The 17,272-nt window shown below is 42.5% G+C and overlaps 1 protein-coding gene across 4 annotated transcripts in view; it reads right to left on the bottom strand.

Moving 5' to 3' along the window:
• The window catches only part of BCAS4 (breast carcinoma amplified sequence 4), a 68,115-nt gene that overhangs the window by 37,834 nt on the left and 13,009 nt on the right, over positions 1-17,272 (bottom strand). For all 4 annotated transcript variants that reach the window (XM_068149930.1, XM_068149928.1, XM_068149929.1 and 1 more), the window contains 2 exons: positions 12,082-12,183; positions 9,644-9,778 (listed from right to left, as the gene is read on the bottom strand). In XM_068149930.1, the coding sequence (XP_068006031.1) occupies positions 9,644-9,778; positions 12,082-12,183 (237 nt within the window). The remainder of the gene's footprint in view (positions 1-9,643; positions 9,779-12,081; positions 12,184-17,272) is intronic.

Genomic DNA, 17,272 nt, shown 5'->3' with positions numbered 1-17,272 from the left:
TCTCCACAAAGGAGCCCAGGTGTTTCTTGAATTCACTGAGAATTTCCAACACTTCACTCATTCTCACATTAATGAAACCCATATGTTTAAGTATTGCTATGCCCAGTTCCTTCCTTACTGCCCCTTCCCTGAGATTTAATTCATTTTGTGAATAACCTTCCCTGTACTAAAATAAGTTGCATAGATTTTATTAATATCTTTCACAATTTTGCAGACTGCTGTAGATCACTTACTTACTTGAGACAGTTTTGGTGCTAGGAAACAAAGATGGGACATTTCTTCTCTTGCAACTGTCAAGTTCCTATTTTTAAAAGTATATTGGACCCAGATTATCTCTTTTACAGCTACCCAAGAACGAGTGTGGGACTTGCATTAAGACAGCTGCAGTGATTTTTCAACCCCAGCTGGCTTCTCTGCCTCTTCTCCAGTGCCCCTCTGCACTGCAAAAGCAACCAGTAAACCTCCCCAGTTAGCAGCCCAGTAAATGGAAGAAAGGGAAACTTTGGTGTCCCTTTACTTCAACATACCAACAAAAGATCCAGCCACCGTTACCTTCATCACAAGAGCTTGGCCCTCACTTCACCTGTTTGACTTCTAGTCACTGCCATTTCACCACTGCTCTGCAATACAGGTATTGATTCTAAATGAATGTAACAGTTACCAATGCTCTTAGGTGATGTGTAACAAAGAAAGATCCCAAACAAAACCCAAGTGGAGGAAGTATGAACCACCACCACCAAGACATAAGCAGTCATCAGGAAAATGAGTCACAGAGAGGGCCAGTGGAGTCCCCCAAAGCAATTCCATCTGTGTCAGTCTTTAGGAGAAGGCAGAGGTACTGAAAATGAATTGATAAAATACTTTTAAAAGATGGTGGGTGTCCCAAGTGAAAACATCTATGTGGCAGCATAAAGAGATGGAGGAAAGTGTAGAGGAAGCGGGGAGTTAATTGGACATCTGTGTGAAGCTGGGGGAGGGCAGACAGGAAGGCAGTAATGAACTCCATAAGCAGACGGTGCTACAGGGCTAGAGAGAGACTCCAGCTTTACTCAGAGAAAGGAAGTAGAATCCACATTTGCCAGAGCATGCCTGTGTAAAAATTACACCTTCTCAGGGACCTTGCTTACCCAGGGCATTTTGGAGGAGAACAGGTAATTTACTAACAGCAGTGTGGCCTTCAGCAGCTCTGTGGTCATTTGTTAAAAGGGAGAAAAGGGGGGGAAAAATGTCACCAGTGGCTGAAGCTACACTTTACCTCTTGCCTCACAGATTAGCTCAAGTAGCTCAGTGAAAGATAAGAGACAGACTGACTGCACAAACAACAGCCCTCTGCATGAGTTGAGAGCTATACACACACTTATGGCTAACTTTCTTCAAAAGTATTTATAGAGGATTCAGATCTTTATTTAAACACAAGGATAACTTCTTTAATTTGAGGATGCTGGAGCACTGGAACAAGCTGCCCAGAGAGGTTGTGGAGTCTCCTCTGGAGACTTTCAAAACCCACCTGGGCTTGGTTCTGAGCAACCTGATCTGGGTAATTTGGCTTTAGCAAGGGGTCTGGACTAGATGATCCTCAGAGGTCCTTTCCAACCCCCACCATTCTGTGATTTCCCTGCCTTTGAATTTCTTTCACCGTAATCTATAAATGTATCTCCAGAAAGAGTCAATCTGACTGTCAATAGGGGTGATGTATATAAGCATTGCTTCTGTTTGAGCATCACCTTAGGATACTGGGAAAATCTGCAAGTTTTCCATATTAAAAAAGCCTAATCAGAATCAAAATCCCTTTCCAAAATTCCTTCATGCCAATTCCATCCAAATTTGAACACAAATTACTCTGTATGGAAAATCCAGAGCACAGATTCCCTATTTAAACTTTTTTACCAGGTCATGTTAATCTTCTTGGGTATTGTACCAGTTTAGTCTTGGTCCTCTGTTCTTTTGTAATCCTCTAAGGACTTCAAGTGAAAAACTGAAGCATTAACAATACTCGAGCAAACAAATTTCATGCAGAATAGAGTCTTTGACTCAAGGGTTCCATGGACACTTCAATGTAGTGCCAGATCATACTACAGCTTTATGGTAGGACCATAATAAACATTTTATTTCTGTATGCCTCCAGTTCCCATCAGCCAAATAGTGCATCTGTTTGGTGTGTTTACCCAGAAGGCAGCTTGAACCTAGAACTGCTGTCAATGTGCTTCAAGGTTCAGCATCCCCATCACAGTATCACAAAGGTTGGAAGAGACCTCGAGGATCATCGAGTCCAACCTGTCACCACAGACCTCATGACTAGACCATGGCACCAAGTGCCACATCCAATCCCCTCTTGAACACCTCCAGGGACGGTGACTCCACCATCTCCCTGGGCAGCACATTCCAATGACAAACGACTCGCTCGGTGAAGAACTTTCTCCTCACCTCGAGTCTAAAACTCCCCTGGTGCAGCTTGAGACTGTGTCCCCTTGTTCTGGTGCTGGTTGCCTGGGAGAAGAGGCCAGCCCCTTCCTGGCTACAACCACCTTTCAGGTAGTTGTAGAGGGCAATGAGGTCACCCCTGAGCCTCCTCTTCTCCAGGCTAAACAATCCCAGCTCCCTCAGCCTCTCCTCATAGGGCTTGTGTTCAAGGCCTCTCCCCAGCCTTGTTGCCCTTCTCTGGACACGTTCATCTTAGCTAAGCCCTCCAGCCCTCAGTATCAATTAGGAATTTATTTCATATTTTTTTCTTAAAGTCAAATGTTTGTAAATGGAAAATCATTTTAAAGGGCAACTTTGTGTATGTGTAATTAAAATAGGAACAAAATAAACGCAGAAATGTTTGCTTTTGTCACACTGAGACCACAATCTCTGCAGACATTCCTCTGATGAGACACCATCACAAAAGTATATATTACATGGTTACAGAAATAAGTGGAGGCACATACCATACTGCAAGGACAAGAATCCACAGAAATATGGGCAAACAAAGTTCCCAACAGGCTCACCACAACTATGACTGGCAAGAACATAGTTTCTCAACGTACTACAATCCATTTGAAATGGTTAACCCTAACATCACCTAATCCGCAGTGTGTTTCTTCATCTCAGCATTTAAAATGTAGCTGATAGAGCATAAACTGGGGAAAACAGCATAATCAAAGGAACCCTGGCACAGGGGAAAGTGTCAGCCTTTTTTAGTAGCAAGATTCAAACAGTTTGGGAAATGTGGTTAATTTAACACCAGAGGTATAAATGGCACACCTGCAACAAAGAACCTGGGATGCTGTCACAGAAATCCAGACAAGAAACTCTACTAAGAAAGGGACCCAACAACTCCTATCACAATATGCTGCTCTGCTGGCCTTCAGGCATTCATACTGAGACAGAGCTCTCAAGTTTTAGCTTCTGTTATTTTATTGCTTTTGTTTTTTTTAAGAATGGAGAGCTGTATGGCACTGGTTAATGAAGAGAAGCCTCAAACCACTGGGACTGTGAACAGTATTGTACATGCATTGTTTTGTAAAAGTCAGTGCACAATGTTGAACAATGTATGGAACAGCAGAACTTCATATGGAAGAGAGAAATGCAAGTGCAAACAGATCTGATACAAGTGAAGACACTGATATTGCCCCAGAAAGCAGGCCAGTGCAGAGCTGCAATCTATGATATGCAAACGCTTCAATCAATAGCGTGAGCAGAGCCACTGCTTGCTGCATTCCTTACAGGAGCAGCCAAAAGGAACATCAGAAAAGGGGAGAGTGAAGAGACATTTACTGCTGATTTCATTGGCACCAGCTAATATCTTTCCTGTAACTGATTCACTTTAACTCTGCACAGGGTAATGTTACATCAGACATTTCTGAAGGAAAAATTTTTTTCCTTGCCTTTCAGGAGCAAGCATCAAAGCCCAGTAAACCATGTACTGCAGAATACATTTAAAGCTCAACAATAATAACCAATGGTGCCACTGCAACTGAACTCTGGAGGAGGAGCTCTTCACATGCAGGGGCTGGGGTTCTAATTTCTGGCACAGATTATACCAGCTTACAGAAGGTAGTATTTTGCAAATCTTTACACACGTAGCCAGAAGCTTTTGTCAGTCAGTGGAGATGCAAAACCAGTTCCTATGATAGAAAAGAGATGAGAGCACTAATGATGGTGGCTTTCTGACAAATGAAGTTTTTCTAACTCTTTTTATTTATACATTTGATCTCAGTACTGCAATTCTGCGACAGGAATTGGCTGAGTCTCTTTCAAAACATAAAGGGCCTAATCTGTTCCCATTAGAGGACAGGAAGTCAGGAGCCAGTCTTAGCACTGATTAATAAAAGCAAGATGATTGTTGTTTTAATGTCTTTGTTGTACATAAACTACAGATATTTTTTTTGTCTGCTACCATTTTAGCATGATGACACAATTACAAGCTGATGTTTTCCCTAAGTGTCACCTGTTTAGGACAAGAGACCCTTTGCACTGGCTTCTCTCTACGGAGCAGCACTTACACTCCAGCTTCTCCCATCACTGCGTACACCTGCCTCGAACACACGCTGTACAAACCCTTTGGACAGTCTAACAACAACATTTCCAGTGCACAGACTTTTTACAGCTACCCTAAGTGCATTCTAACTAATTGGTCTAAGTGGGAACAGGCAGTATTTTCTATTTCTGACTTCTGTTCAAGCACACTTGAAAACCGGGTGGTTACTGTTCACAGTGCTGGATGCCTGCTGGATCCCACCAGCCCAAACTCCCTCTTCTCCCCCAGCTTTCCTCCTCTTCTCAATACACAGGGCTTCACATGTGTATATAGTGTGCAGTGTCCAAGCCCCAAACACTCTCTTCTGCTCCTCCAAACCAGTGGCACTGCTTACATCCAAGCACAGTGTTGCAGCTTCTTTAAGCTCTTTTGCTTTAAGCTCTTTTGAGTACTGTGTCCAGTTCTGGGCCCCTCAGTTTAAGAAGGACATCGAAACACTTGAACATGTCCAGAGAAGGGCAACAAGGCTGGGGAGAGGCCTTGAGCACAAGCCCTATGAGGAGAGGCTGAGGGAGCTGGGATTGTTTAGTCTGGAGAAGAGGAGGCTCAGGGGTGACCTCATTGCCCTCTACAACTACCTGAAAGGTGGTTGTAGCCAGGAAGGGGTTGGCCTCTTCTCCCAGGCAACCAGCACCAGAACAAGGGGACACAGTCTCAAGCTGCACCAGGGGAGGTTTAGACTCGAGGTGAGGAGGAAGTTCTTCACCGAGTGAGTCGTTCGTCATTGGAACGGGTTGCCCAGGGAGGTGGTTGAGTCATCGTCCCTGGAGGCGTTCAAGAGGGGATTGGACGTGGCACTTGGTGCCATGGTCTAGTCATGAGGTCTGTGTTGATAGGTTGGACTCAATGATCCTCGAGGTCCTTTCCAACCTAAGTTATACTGTGATACTGTGCTATACACCAGGCTCAGCAAACTGGCAACAAACACTGGCTTCACTTTGAGAACTGCATAGCCTCCCTCAGAAAGCAGGAGTGTGAGGGCTAAAGCCATAGGTAGCTGAAATCTTGACTTCCATGTCTGCTGCATTCCTCACTTGATTCTTCCCATTTTTATCTTTCTCAACACAGAAGCAGTGTGACCTCTCTGGGGCTCCCAAAACACTTAATGAATCCATTCAAACCAGAATAGAACTGGATGAACTTCAAGCATAGCTGCAGGTAAAATAAGCTGAAAACACCCCTGAAGTTCCTAACATTAACTATTTATCAGGGTGGTTTGGTGTTTTTTTGTGGGTTTTTTTTGGTTTGTTCACCCCCCCCCCAATATTAAAAAAGTCTTGGTAGTATTCAGCACTTGAAAACTAATGAGTGTTGAATCTGAACATATTACATCCCCAGGTTTGAAATATTCTGCTCTATTTTCTCTCCTCTCATCCTTTCCCATCTGGTATGTTTTAGTAATAATTTAATAAATATTTCTCTCCAAGGCTGTCAGAAAAATCTCATCACATTTTGGAAACATTAAACATTATCATGTGAGGTAAATCAGGACACAAAGAAGTAGCATGACATAGATGTGATCACACGTTGTCAGTGGCAAAGACAGTAACAGAAATCCCAATGTGTGCTTCTTTGGAGTCTTCAAGGGAAGAACTGTAGCAAAGATTGAAGTTGAAACCTAGAGCAAGGTACACTTGAGTATGACCTGCAGAAGTTTAAACAATGCAAAGCCTCAATATAGAAGGGAGTTCTTATTCCAGTTATTTCTCTTTGTTAAGATTTATTTGTGGAAGTTCAAACTCAGCTGGTTGTCTTCTACATTAAGCAAAACCTTAACTCCACATAACCGCTGAGTCCTTCTGAGCCTTCCTTTCTCAGAGGATGAATCTATCACCAGTCTACAGAGACTGCCACCAGAAGTCTGTGTCTGCTTCCACACTTTACACTGGTAACCACTGAAAAGAAATGTTAGCTCAGATGCTTTAGTCAGTGTAACTCATTGGAAGCTTTTGCTCTTCACTGAGCTCAGATGAACTAATGAAGAACCCCCACAGGACACTTCATGGCCCGTTATCAACTTCTCAGTTCTATTTATCGGAATCTACCCCAGCTACCCAGAAAAGTCATTAGCCAAGACAAGAAAGCAAACCCCACCTCAGATAAGCAGCTTTTGTTCTAGAGATGACAATATTAGTAGAAGGAAAAGGACAACAAAAAGGCCCCAAATAAATAAATAAATAAAGTCTACCAAATGTGTGCTTTTCCTTCCTCTGACTTGCACAGCATTTTTTGGATGATGTGATTTTACAAGCCTTTCCCTGCAACTATGACAAGGGTTAAAAATTACTCTGAGAGTCAATATTTGACAAGCTTCTCAGCCAATGACATTGAAAGAAAATGTCTGGCTTTAAGAAAACACCAGATATCACAAGATGCATGACAACACAGCAACATGCAGCTTGCTTTCACTGCCTTTTTTGAACTCCACATGCTGAAGTTTGCTAAAATAGATTTCCTGTCCTTTCTCCACGATGGCTGAACCCCATTCAGCCAGGGCACAGATAACATCTTTGGATAAAAGATTTGAAATCACAGCTTCCCCCATACAAAGTTGAAGCTTTACCAAAGAAAAGCTTTTCTTCCACAGAGCTGCAAACATCACAAGAGACAGTTGGTTCCTCTGTTCTGCTCCCTTAGGAGGTGTTATATTCTAGCAACCTGTCAGGCTTACCCAGTCATATTTGTAATTTATATTTAGTATAAGGCTGCTTCTTTTCAGACCACCTCTTGATATTGCTAACACAAAGAGTGAATTCTGATTATTCACTTTGCTCCCACAGATTAGACACCTTTCCTAGTGTTACTGTGCACTGGAGGTCCACATGAAACAGCTTTCTGAATGCCCAAAAAGCACACCAAAAGATGAAAACCAAACATCACAGGATTATGCTGCACCTTGAAATACAATTCTCAATGAGATTTCCCTTACATTAAAATGGCTTCCTTGTTTCATCAGAAGCAGAAAAAGCTTAGCTGAAATAAAATACACACACATGCTCGGCTTGGAAAGGGGGGCTCTCAGAAACTTTTACCCAGTCTGATCGAGGCTCTGGAGAGAAGCTCCACAAGTTGGATACTACCGTTTCAGAAGTTCAGGGATCATTTCAGGGATCAGTCATGGGACCAGTCTTGTTCAACATCGTTGTTGGTGACATGGACAGTGGCATTGAGTGCACCCTCAGCAAGTTTGCTGATGACACCAAGCTGTGTGGTGCAGCAGACATGCTGGAGGGAAGGGAGGCCATCCAGAGGGACCTTGACAGGCTGGAGAGGTGGGCACAAGCCAACCTCATGAGCTTCAACTAGACCAAGTGCAGGGTGGAGGCAATCCCAGGCACAAATACAGGCTGGGCAGTGACTGGCTGGAAAGCAGCCCTGAGGAGAGAGACTTGGGGGTGCTGGTGGATGAGAAGCTCAACAGGAGCTCTCAGTGTGCACTTGCAGCCCGCAAAGCCAATCAGATCCTGGGCTGCATCAGGAGAAGTGTGGCCAGCAGGTCAAGGGAGGTGATTCTCCCCCTCTGCTCAGCTCTGGTGAGACCCCATCTGGAGTACTGCATCCAGTTCTGGAGCTCCTATTACAAGAGGGATGTGGAGGTGCTGGAAGGTGTCCAGAGAAGGGCATGAGGATGATCAGAGGGCTGGAGCACCTCTCCTGTGAGGACAGACTGAAGGAGTTGGGGCTGTTCAGTCTGCAGAAGAGAAGGCTCCGAGGTGACCTAATTGTGGCCTTCCAGTATCTGAAGGGGGTCTACAAGAAGGCTGGGGTGGGACTTCTCAGGATCTCAGGTAGTGATAGGACTAGGGGGCATGGAATGAAGCTGGAGGTGGGGAGATTCAGGCTGGATGTGAGGAAGAGGTTCTTCACCATGAGAATGGTGAAACCCTGGAATGTGTTGTCCAGGAAGGTGGTTGAGGCCCCGTCCCTGGAAGTGTTTAAGACCAGGCTGGATGAGGCTCTGGCCAGCCTGATCTAGTGTGGGGTGTGCCTGCCCATGGCAGGGGGGTTGGAACTAGATGATCCTTGTGGTCCCTTCCAACCCTGACTGATACTATGATACTAAGTTAAACTCATCTACAGAAATGGTCAGGACAGTCCTAATTTTCAAATGGCAGAAGACACCAAAAGGGCATCTCTGCAATGATAGCCTACAGAACCAGGGTAAAGAGATGGATAACTAGAAAGAAACAGATTTGGATTGAGCAACAGAAACTTGGATGGCTGGCAGAGATCTTCCTAAGTTTCAGGCACGAGTCAAACCAACAGGAATGCATACTGGTATGCATTCCATTTCTTGGAAGAAAATAAGGATGGAAACATAATGGCAGAAATACAGAAGGGACAAAAGAAAGCAGGGAGGTAGTTGAAACAAGAACAGAGATACACGAGGCTGAAAACACAGTAAATATCACATTAAGATGGAGAGGAAAGAGAGGAGGAGATGAGTTCAGAAAAGGCTAACTGGGAATTGTGATGAGTTGCTGGGGAAACAATAGATTTAGAGAATGACCTGGGAACTTAGAGATGGAAAACAGAGTGTAAAGGTAAGGGCTGTGAAGATATTCTTGGAAAAGAACAGGGACAGAAAGGGTGAAGAGCACATAAAGCTTCCTCAAGTCCACATCAGATCTCATTATCCCTGACTCTTAACATTCTTATCCTATCAGGAAATATTGTTAGGACTCACTGAAAGAGTTCTCACCCCCCTCTAGTGCTCATCCATGGATGACCCTACAGAGCAATTTTGACATAACTGACATAAAAACAAAGACTAAATGGAACAGCCTCTGCCTGTGTCTCTTACCGCACCACAATGTATAAGAAGCTTTTTATTTGCATATACATACAGAGAGAAAATGCTTTCATTTGAGAGCAAAATGTAGAGATCTTCAAAAATTACTGCTGGATCTATTCAGTGCCAGAGCAGCACCTCTTGGAAAAAAAAAATATACTGACAAATGTAAACAATGTAAAAAATAATTCCCTTTGCAGCAACAAACTGCAGCTAGTTCTCTTACACCACTTGAAATTAATAACTGAATCTGCTGCAAGGTCACATTTGTTACCAAAAAGGCACTCAACATCACTTTTCCATCTGCTGGAAGCAACTTTAACAATACTCACCTTTTTAAATGATGAGGCACTTGCACACTGAAATAATTTGCAAACAGTGTTAAGAAAGGAGCTTTGGCTCTTCTCTGCTTCAAGCACTTGCTCTTTTAGGAAGGAAACGTGGTGTGCAACCATTTTAACAAATGCCTGTGGACAAAGGAGAAACACCTAATGAAAATTAAAAGCACATGGCTGGGTTTCACCATTATCCTCACTTAGAGATCAGAAGTCAAAGAAAAAGCTTTAACAAGATTCCAGAGTGCACTATTGCTAATATAAATAGCCAAAGGGCACATATGCAGGAGCAGACCACAGATGTTTATGACCATAAGAACCACCACTGGTTATGACCTAAGGCTAATTCTTTTCTTTACCAAGGGGCAAACTTTTGCTCCTTTTTAGCATAGAGAATATGAAAGCACTTGGTTTGCACAGTGTCTAAAGATCTGGCAACATTTCAGCAGCGAGGCAAAAATCCCTGCAGAACCCACAGATAGACTGCTACTACTGGTGGGAGTGAGAAAGTAGCTGAAGGGATGGGAGGAAGTAGACAGCAGAGGAAAGGATAACAGGTGATTTTAGCTGAAAAAGGTCAGGAACTACTGACCTACACCATACACAAGTACAGTTTCAGTTGAAGTTGGGGCCATAAGGAAAAGCCAGCTAGGATGATCACTGTATTTATTTGCCAGAGTACTGAACAGTTTGTGAAGAGTTTTGATTCTATTCATGAGTAAGCTTCACTATTTTTACTTTTTGGAGAAGTTGGGCACTGCCCATAGAGACAGTGAGGTTGAACAGGTGAATTAACTGCCAAAAATGTACCAGTGACAACATCAAACCCAGCAGATTCTCATCCTATATAATTGTTACACAACAGTCCTTTCATTTCCTGCTCTTGGGAGTACAAGTTAATTTCTCCCTTGAAAATCCCCATAGCTGCTAAGCTTTACATTAAAAAGTTCTAATTAAAATATTAACTACTGCTCAAATTGCCAATTTAATCTTGTGCTTTCAGCTTACTACCATTCCAGCTGGTAATATTAGGGAGAAAAACTGATTCCTAGCCATCAAGGTATCATCCTCCCCTGATAACCAAAAACAGCTGCTGCATTTGTCAAGGGTGATCTGTAGCCTAGCAAGACCTGGTGTTCTCTTCATATTACTGTGTCCCTACAGCTCTACTAAAGAAATGGAGTCAGGAAGAAGGTTTTATTCTCTCCCTGTATTAAAGGGAAAAAAGCAGTAAGGAGTTCTGTTGCTAAACACACTTTTGGCACAAGTAATTGCTTGGAGCTAATTCTATTCTCCTGTTCAAAGACAAAAGCACCCTCACACAATCCCCCCCAAATCCCAAATACCCATAAGCATGGAATTTGCAAAAAGACCTAAATGAGTGAGAGACTTCCAGAAACAGTTGGTTTGGAAAGTGCTTCAGTTAGCCATGCCCACAGTCCCAGCTTTGTCCACTCGAGCACAGCCAAAAGGTCAAGTACACTGAGAACCTGCGAGCAGCTTTTTGGACTGGGGGACAGGTTTCTAAACAGGTTAACAGCTGACTCCCACTTTTGTTCTAAAATGCTTTCTCTCAATTCCCTGTCTGACACTTTTTCCTGGTGCTGTGGAAACCCAAAACATATAAAGTGCCTGTTATCAAATGCAGGTGTGAAAATGCAGACTACAGAAAAGAAACTGCATTTGAAGATGACTTGCTGAAAGCCAAGGCAATTGTCCTCTCCCTCCCCAGGTAATAAACCTTACCAGAGGACAGTACTTTGTACAGGGGTAAAGCCTGAAGCCTAAGCACTCCTATCTGTATTTAATACCATAAACACTTGGTTTCTTTCACTTTGAGGCAGCTAAAACTGATTTTAAATATTACACAATTTATCTCCTTATGTTTTCACTATATTCTCCCAGAGGCAAACTTGCCTTCAGTTGAGACAAATTTTAACATACTGCTTAAATATGGTGAGGGCATCATCTCAGTGAGTCATCCTGGCTTCCCTCCTTCAGGATACAGCAGACACCAAACCAGACACCACAGAGCTCAGAAATCTCACCACTACTACATAAGACAATGGTCAACAACTTATAACTGGTATGTCCAGCACTGGATGCAACTTGAATTTCTGAAGTTGTAAGTGGTTTTGCAGATACTCCTTCAAGTCACAAACCAAATCAACATTATTAGCATTATTAGTAACATAAACCCCACAACTCATGTTTTAATTTACCATTAGGAACTGTAGAATGCACAGCAATAAATTAACTCAGCAATGCTCTAAACCCATAAACACTTCTATGTGCTGAACCATGGGTAAACATAGTGAGTTAAAAACAAACATAAGACAATAGAGAGCCATAAACATGTGAGTGCTCCAGTGGACAGTTAACCTATAAGACACAAGAAAAGGAAGGGTGTGAATTTTCTAACACAATGAACAAACCTCTAATTTATCAACTTTGGCAGAGACATGGTTCATTTCCATCACTTTGCCTTTAGTGAGAGGAATGGTCTCGTCCAGGATCTCTGATGTATCACTTCTAATCTGCAGGAAAAAAAAAAGTATCTCACATGAGGACAAGTCTTGAAGAGCAACACAACACTATTTTTTTTCACCTCACTACTTTTTTTTTCACATGAATATTAAAAAGAACCCAACCTATACAGAAAGGATGTCAAAAGACCCTTTTGCAGTACATTCTAAAGATCAGATTGGGAAAATAACTTACTTTCTCAAGTTATCCATGAGACAACAACAAATAAACCCCCAACAGTAGATAATAGAACTCTTACATCAAAACTGCTACCAGATCTTTCCCTCTCCTCCCCAAATTTCCACACCACTCCTCTCAAAAGATCATCTACTTTCTATGATGAAATGCTAAACATGATGAATAATGATGGATTTTGAATGAAAATTGGCTCTATACCATCCATCATGATTTGGTTCTATTGGAGAAGAACCAACACTCACTACTTATCAATCAGCTTTCGGAAAGTCAGAGCTTTGAGTACAGCACCACTTCTAGTGCCTTGCCTTCAACAGAGGCTCGGGACAGGAGCTCTCAGGAGGGCAAGAATCCTCACACACTAGAGCTAGGCACCTCAGAGAAAGCTTCTGCTTCCTGGTCCCTCCCTGTCAGTTTTCATAATACATACACAGGAAGATTATTTTATTACTCTTATTATTACCTAATATATCCAACTTTGCTTCTGAATCTTACCTGAAATCCTGCTGAATGTTGTATTAGCAAGAACTACCCAATTTGTTACATAAACAGCTGCCAGTGCTTTGTTGGGTGGCAGCAAGATCCACCTCCAAACAAAGCACTACAGCTAATGGAATGTACAAGCCAAAAATGATGGACAGGACACAGGCAGGGAAGGGCTCTCTAAAGTGAAAAATAAAGGCAGAACCAAGAAAACCTCCACTAAAACACCCAAACAGGCACTGCATTTTGTAAAACAGAGCAGCAACACACCGACAAAAGACATAAGAACAGCAGCTGAGCTCGTTTTTATCCAAGTTTTCTCTCTCAACTGCAATGGAGTATGGGAGGTCTTGGTTCACTTCTGCATTAAAGCTGTCCTGCCTACAATTTTAGAGTAGAATAGAATAGAATAGAGCAAACCAGGTTAGAAGAGACCTTCAAGATCGTGTCCAACCTATCACCCAACACCATCTAATCAACTAAATCATGGCACCAAGCACTCCACCATCAAGTCTCCTCCTAAACACCTCCAGTGATGGTGACTCCACCACCTCCCTGGGCAGCCCATTCCAATGGGCAATCACTCTTTCTATGAAAAACTTCTTCCTAACCTCCAGCCTAAACCTCCCCGGCACAGCTTGAGACTGTGTCCTCTTGTTCTGGTGCTGGTTGTCTGGGAGCTTCTCCCAGCCCCCACCTGGCTACAGCCTCCCTTCAGGTAGTTGCAGACAGCAATAAGGTCTCCTCTGAGCCTCCTCTTCTCCAGGCTAAGCAACCCCAGCTCCCTCAGCCTCTCCTCACAGGGCTTGTGCTCCAAACCCCTCACCAGCTTTGTTGCCCTCCTCTGAACACATTCCAGCAAGTTGACATCTTTCCTAAACTGAGGGGCCCAGAACTGGACACAGTACTCACTGGACTTAAAGAACAGGAAGGAACAAGGATCCCTTACAAAGGAGATTTTTATTCCAAAGACTGGCCTAGAAGATACTCTTCCCTCAACTGCACAGAGAAGAGTAAGAATCTAGAGTTAGGCTAATACTGCAGGGAATCTTCTGGGCACTGTGAGATTTAATCCAGAACTGAAAAACAAGCATAAATGCTTGTTGTAAGTAATTTAATCCATGGATCATGCTTTATAAACTCTAGTAGTTACTTCAATATTTTACTGATGATTCTGTGACTTACTTGTGTGGGGCTTTTTTAAGGAGGTGTGTATTTAAACGGTGAGTAGAAACAAAGCCATACACATGACCCAAAGTAAGCTTTTATATTTTTATTGCCAGAATGAGTACATGCAGATCAAATGCTTTCACTGTACTAGAACTGTGCTCTCACAGGAGATCACACAGACAGACCACAATAGTAGTAGCTTTCTATTGTAAGCAACCCAGAAGTATCTCCTCTCTTACTGGTCTCAGCACTACACCCCCAAACAGATAAGTAGACGCTCCCCCCCAGCTGTAGCACAGCTGTATACACAGACACACTCTGTTTTCTCTCCAGTGCTTTACATCCAACAGAAAGCAAGCACAGACGCTTGGGAAAGATCCCTGTGAATGGAGTCAGACTTCAATTTCCTACTGTTAAAATAAAAGCACAAAATTAATACATAATGAAGGTGCCAAAGCAGATGAAATCCAGGTTGGTGCTATTGAATTCTTTTGGGTCCATGGCAGGCAAAAACCTCTTCCTCTACTATAAAGCACATGTGAAAAACAGATTGGTGATCTCAGGTTGGGTTCATATGCAAGTGGACTACATCAGATTCAAATCTGAGCCTGAAATTCCCAAAGGTAAGGTAACAAGCTTGTTTGCTAATGGTGGTCTCAGAAAGGACTAGGGGAAAGCCAGTCTTACAGTTAAATGCTAGATAACAACTATAAATACAAACACAGGTTGGGACAGAGAAAAAGGGAGATGTTGTAAAGACCCAGTACAAAAACGATCAACACAGCAAGGACACTGAGATGTGGAAGGAATCTAAACCACCTTTCTTTGAGGGTAAAAGTAAATGACCAATACAGGACACAGGAGAGCTGATCTTCCAGCAAGCTGCCTGTGATGAGAGGAAATGATATGCAAATATGATTCAAGAAGTCATTCTGCAGCAGTCTGCAGAACCACAGCGACAGAGGAGTTCAAGAGGAGTCAGCACATAACAAAGGGAAACGATTCTCTCGGTACAGCAACCCCTCATGAGCCAGAAAAAGCAGGGCTGGTCTGAACCCCCAGATTATAAACCAAGATTTATTTCCCCTTGGGCAATGTATTTTACTTTATCTTGCTGAGGATTTAGCTGAGTGCTCAGCAAAAGAGCACAGCAGGCCAGGAAAAAAGCCTGTATTCCTCTTACTAGATTTTGCTGTACTCATTGGAGGAGGTGGTGAGGAGGAAAGGTTTGATTGAGCTTTGTCTTCCAGTTGAAGTCAGCAAGATTAAGCCAAAGGAGGCAGCAAACTAACAGCACCAAAAACCAGTTAGGAGACAGGCTGCACAACCAATAGGTGAACGATGAATTCGAACACAAACCAGGAACAGCACATTGAATGCAAGGCAGTGGACCTAATCCTTGCATACAATGGAGGTCAAACCATATCCATCAAAGGAGCACAGATTTGTTTGTTATTTTGCATTTGGTAAAAAAGATTATGTTCTGCTTTTTTTTCAGGGGAAAAAAAAAAAAAGAGTAGCTCAGGTCTCAAGTCAACATCACAGGGATTGTTTATTATTTTCTTGAAAGATCTCTCCATATTCTTTTTTGGTCTTTGATTCCCTATGTTAACACAGAGAAGCATAAATGGAACATGAGTAAAAGTGACCACTGTAAACCAAACATCTCTGTGGTGAGGAAAGAGAAAACTGAGGTTAGTAGGTTCCTGAGAAGTTAATCAAACTCTAACCACAGCCAACCAAGCAAAACAACCTCTTCCTCTCTTTTTGCAGTGATAAAACCAGATTTTACTCAAAGGCCTCAGGGAGAAGGTTCCCAAAATGTAAACCCTTAAGACAAAGACAAGCAGTTAGCAGCTGGTCCGAGGAACCATAACAAAGCAAGATTTACAAACACATCATTTCCTTGTGGCAAGTTCTGAAAGAAGCTTCAGTGGCTTAAGAAGCTGTGGTTTTACAAACTGGTGAGTATGCTGGGGTATCAAGATATGGATTTTAAATGACAGAGGAGTATCAAAAATGAGCAGAGATTTCGTATCTATCCATTCATTCTTTTCAAGGATTAGGAGCCAAAGAAATTAAAGTAGTGAATTTCTGCATATCATGTGTATGTCAAAAGAAATATCACTTTCAGTCATGCTTTAAGATATCCAATAAGCACAAAGAATCTTCTCTAAAAGGTAGCCAGCTGCAACCCTGGGAAACAACAGAACAGCATATACAAAAGTCTGCTTATTACAATGACTTACTTTTTGGCTTTTGTGTCACTGGTTCAAATCATAGTTCAGTTAAAAATGACAGTTTGACAATTATACTTGAAAGGCTCTAAAGCCACCTAAGAGACATTCGTTTACTTCGTTGAAGTCGGTGCCCGAAGGAAGACAGCAGAAAAAAGAATAAGTGGCACTACAATTCTTCTGCCACAATCTTTCCATGGCACGTGTGAGGCATGCTGAACTGCATTTACATTGTCACTGTAACTCACCTACTGTGCAAGTGTCCATTTTAAATGCTGTGCCATGCTCTGCCTAGCCAGGTAGGAGGGTATGGCAGTGGAAACAGCATTTTGTCTTCCTTGCACTAAGGATCCAGGTTTTGCCTCACTGCAATATTCAAATATATGCATCAAGAGTCCTTGTAAGTGAAACACAGCAGCACACTCTAAGGATAAAAGCCAGATCTCTTTATGTGAACACATTCCTGAATGTCCAGTTGGAAAAAAGCAAGATTCCCCTTGCCTTTTTTTTTTTTTTGGCACAGACAAAAGACTAAATTATTGCTAGGCACAGAACTGGAATCAGTTCAAATACTACATTATATTTATCAGATTCCCAAATACCACTTGATGTGCTGCTGAAAGGAACCTTACTTTGTAGGTACTGGAGAGAAAGCCACAGGAGCAGCAGTGCTTTGATGTTCCCAGATAAGGTCAATAATCTGCATACTAGGGAATTATTCACAGCCTGCAGGTTGTGCAAAAAAATGTCTTCAGGGGCAATGCAAAGATAGTGTATTGAAACTAGGTTAGTGGTTTTTGTAGAAAAGCTTGGCAAGAGAAATCTCACAGGAGGTTTTAAAGCTCAGTGGATCCAGCTGAATGAGCTAACCTGCTTCCCTGAACTGGAGACAAAAATGTAAGGTGCATGCCTGATTGATGAGACCAAGCATAAGGTACATACAAAACCTTAGCACAAACTCCCAAACAGAAGAACTGAGGGAAGGAACTCAATAAATCAGAATACAATCATCAGT

The sequence above is a fragment of the Melanerpes formicivorus genome, unplaced genomic scaffold (assembly GCF_026170545.1).
Source record: "Melanerpes formicivorus ecotype bairdi unplaced genomic scaffold, bMelFor1.0.p_v2 SCAF_19, whole genome shotgun sequence".
NCBI classification, from domain to species: domain Eukaryota; kingdom Metazoa; phylum Chordata; class Aves; order Piciformes; family Picidae; genus Melanerpes; species Melanerpes formicivorus.
Note: the sequence above shows the minus strand (reverse complement) of the source record. Positions and strands in the feature narration are given on the sequence as shown.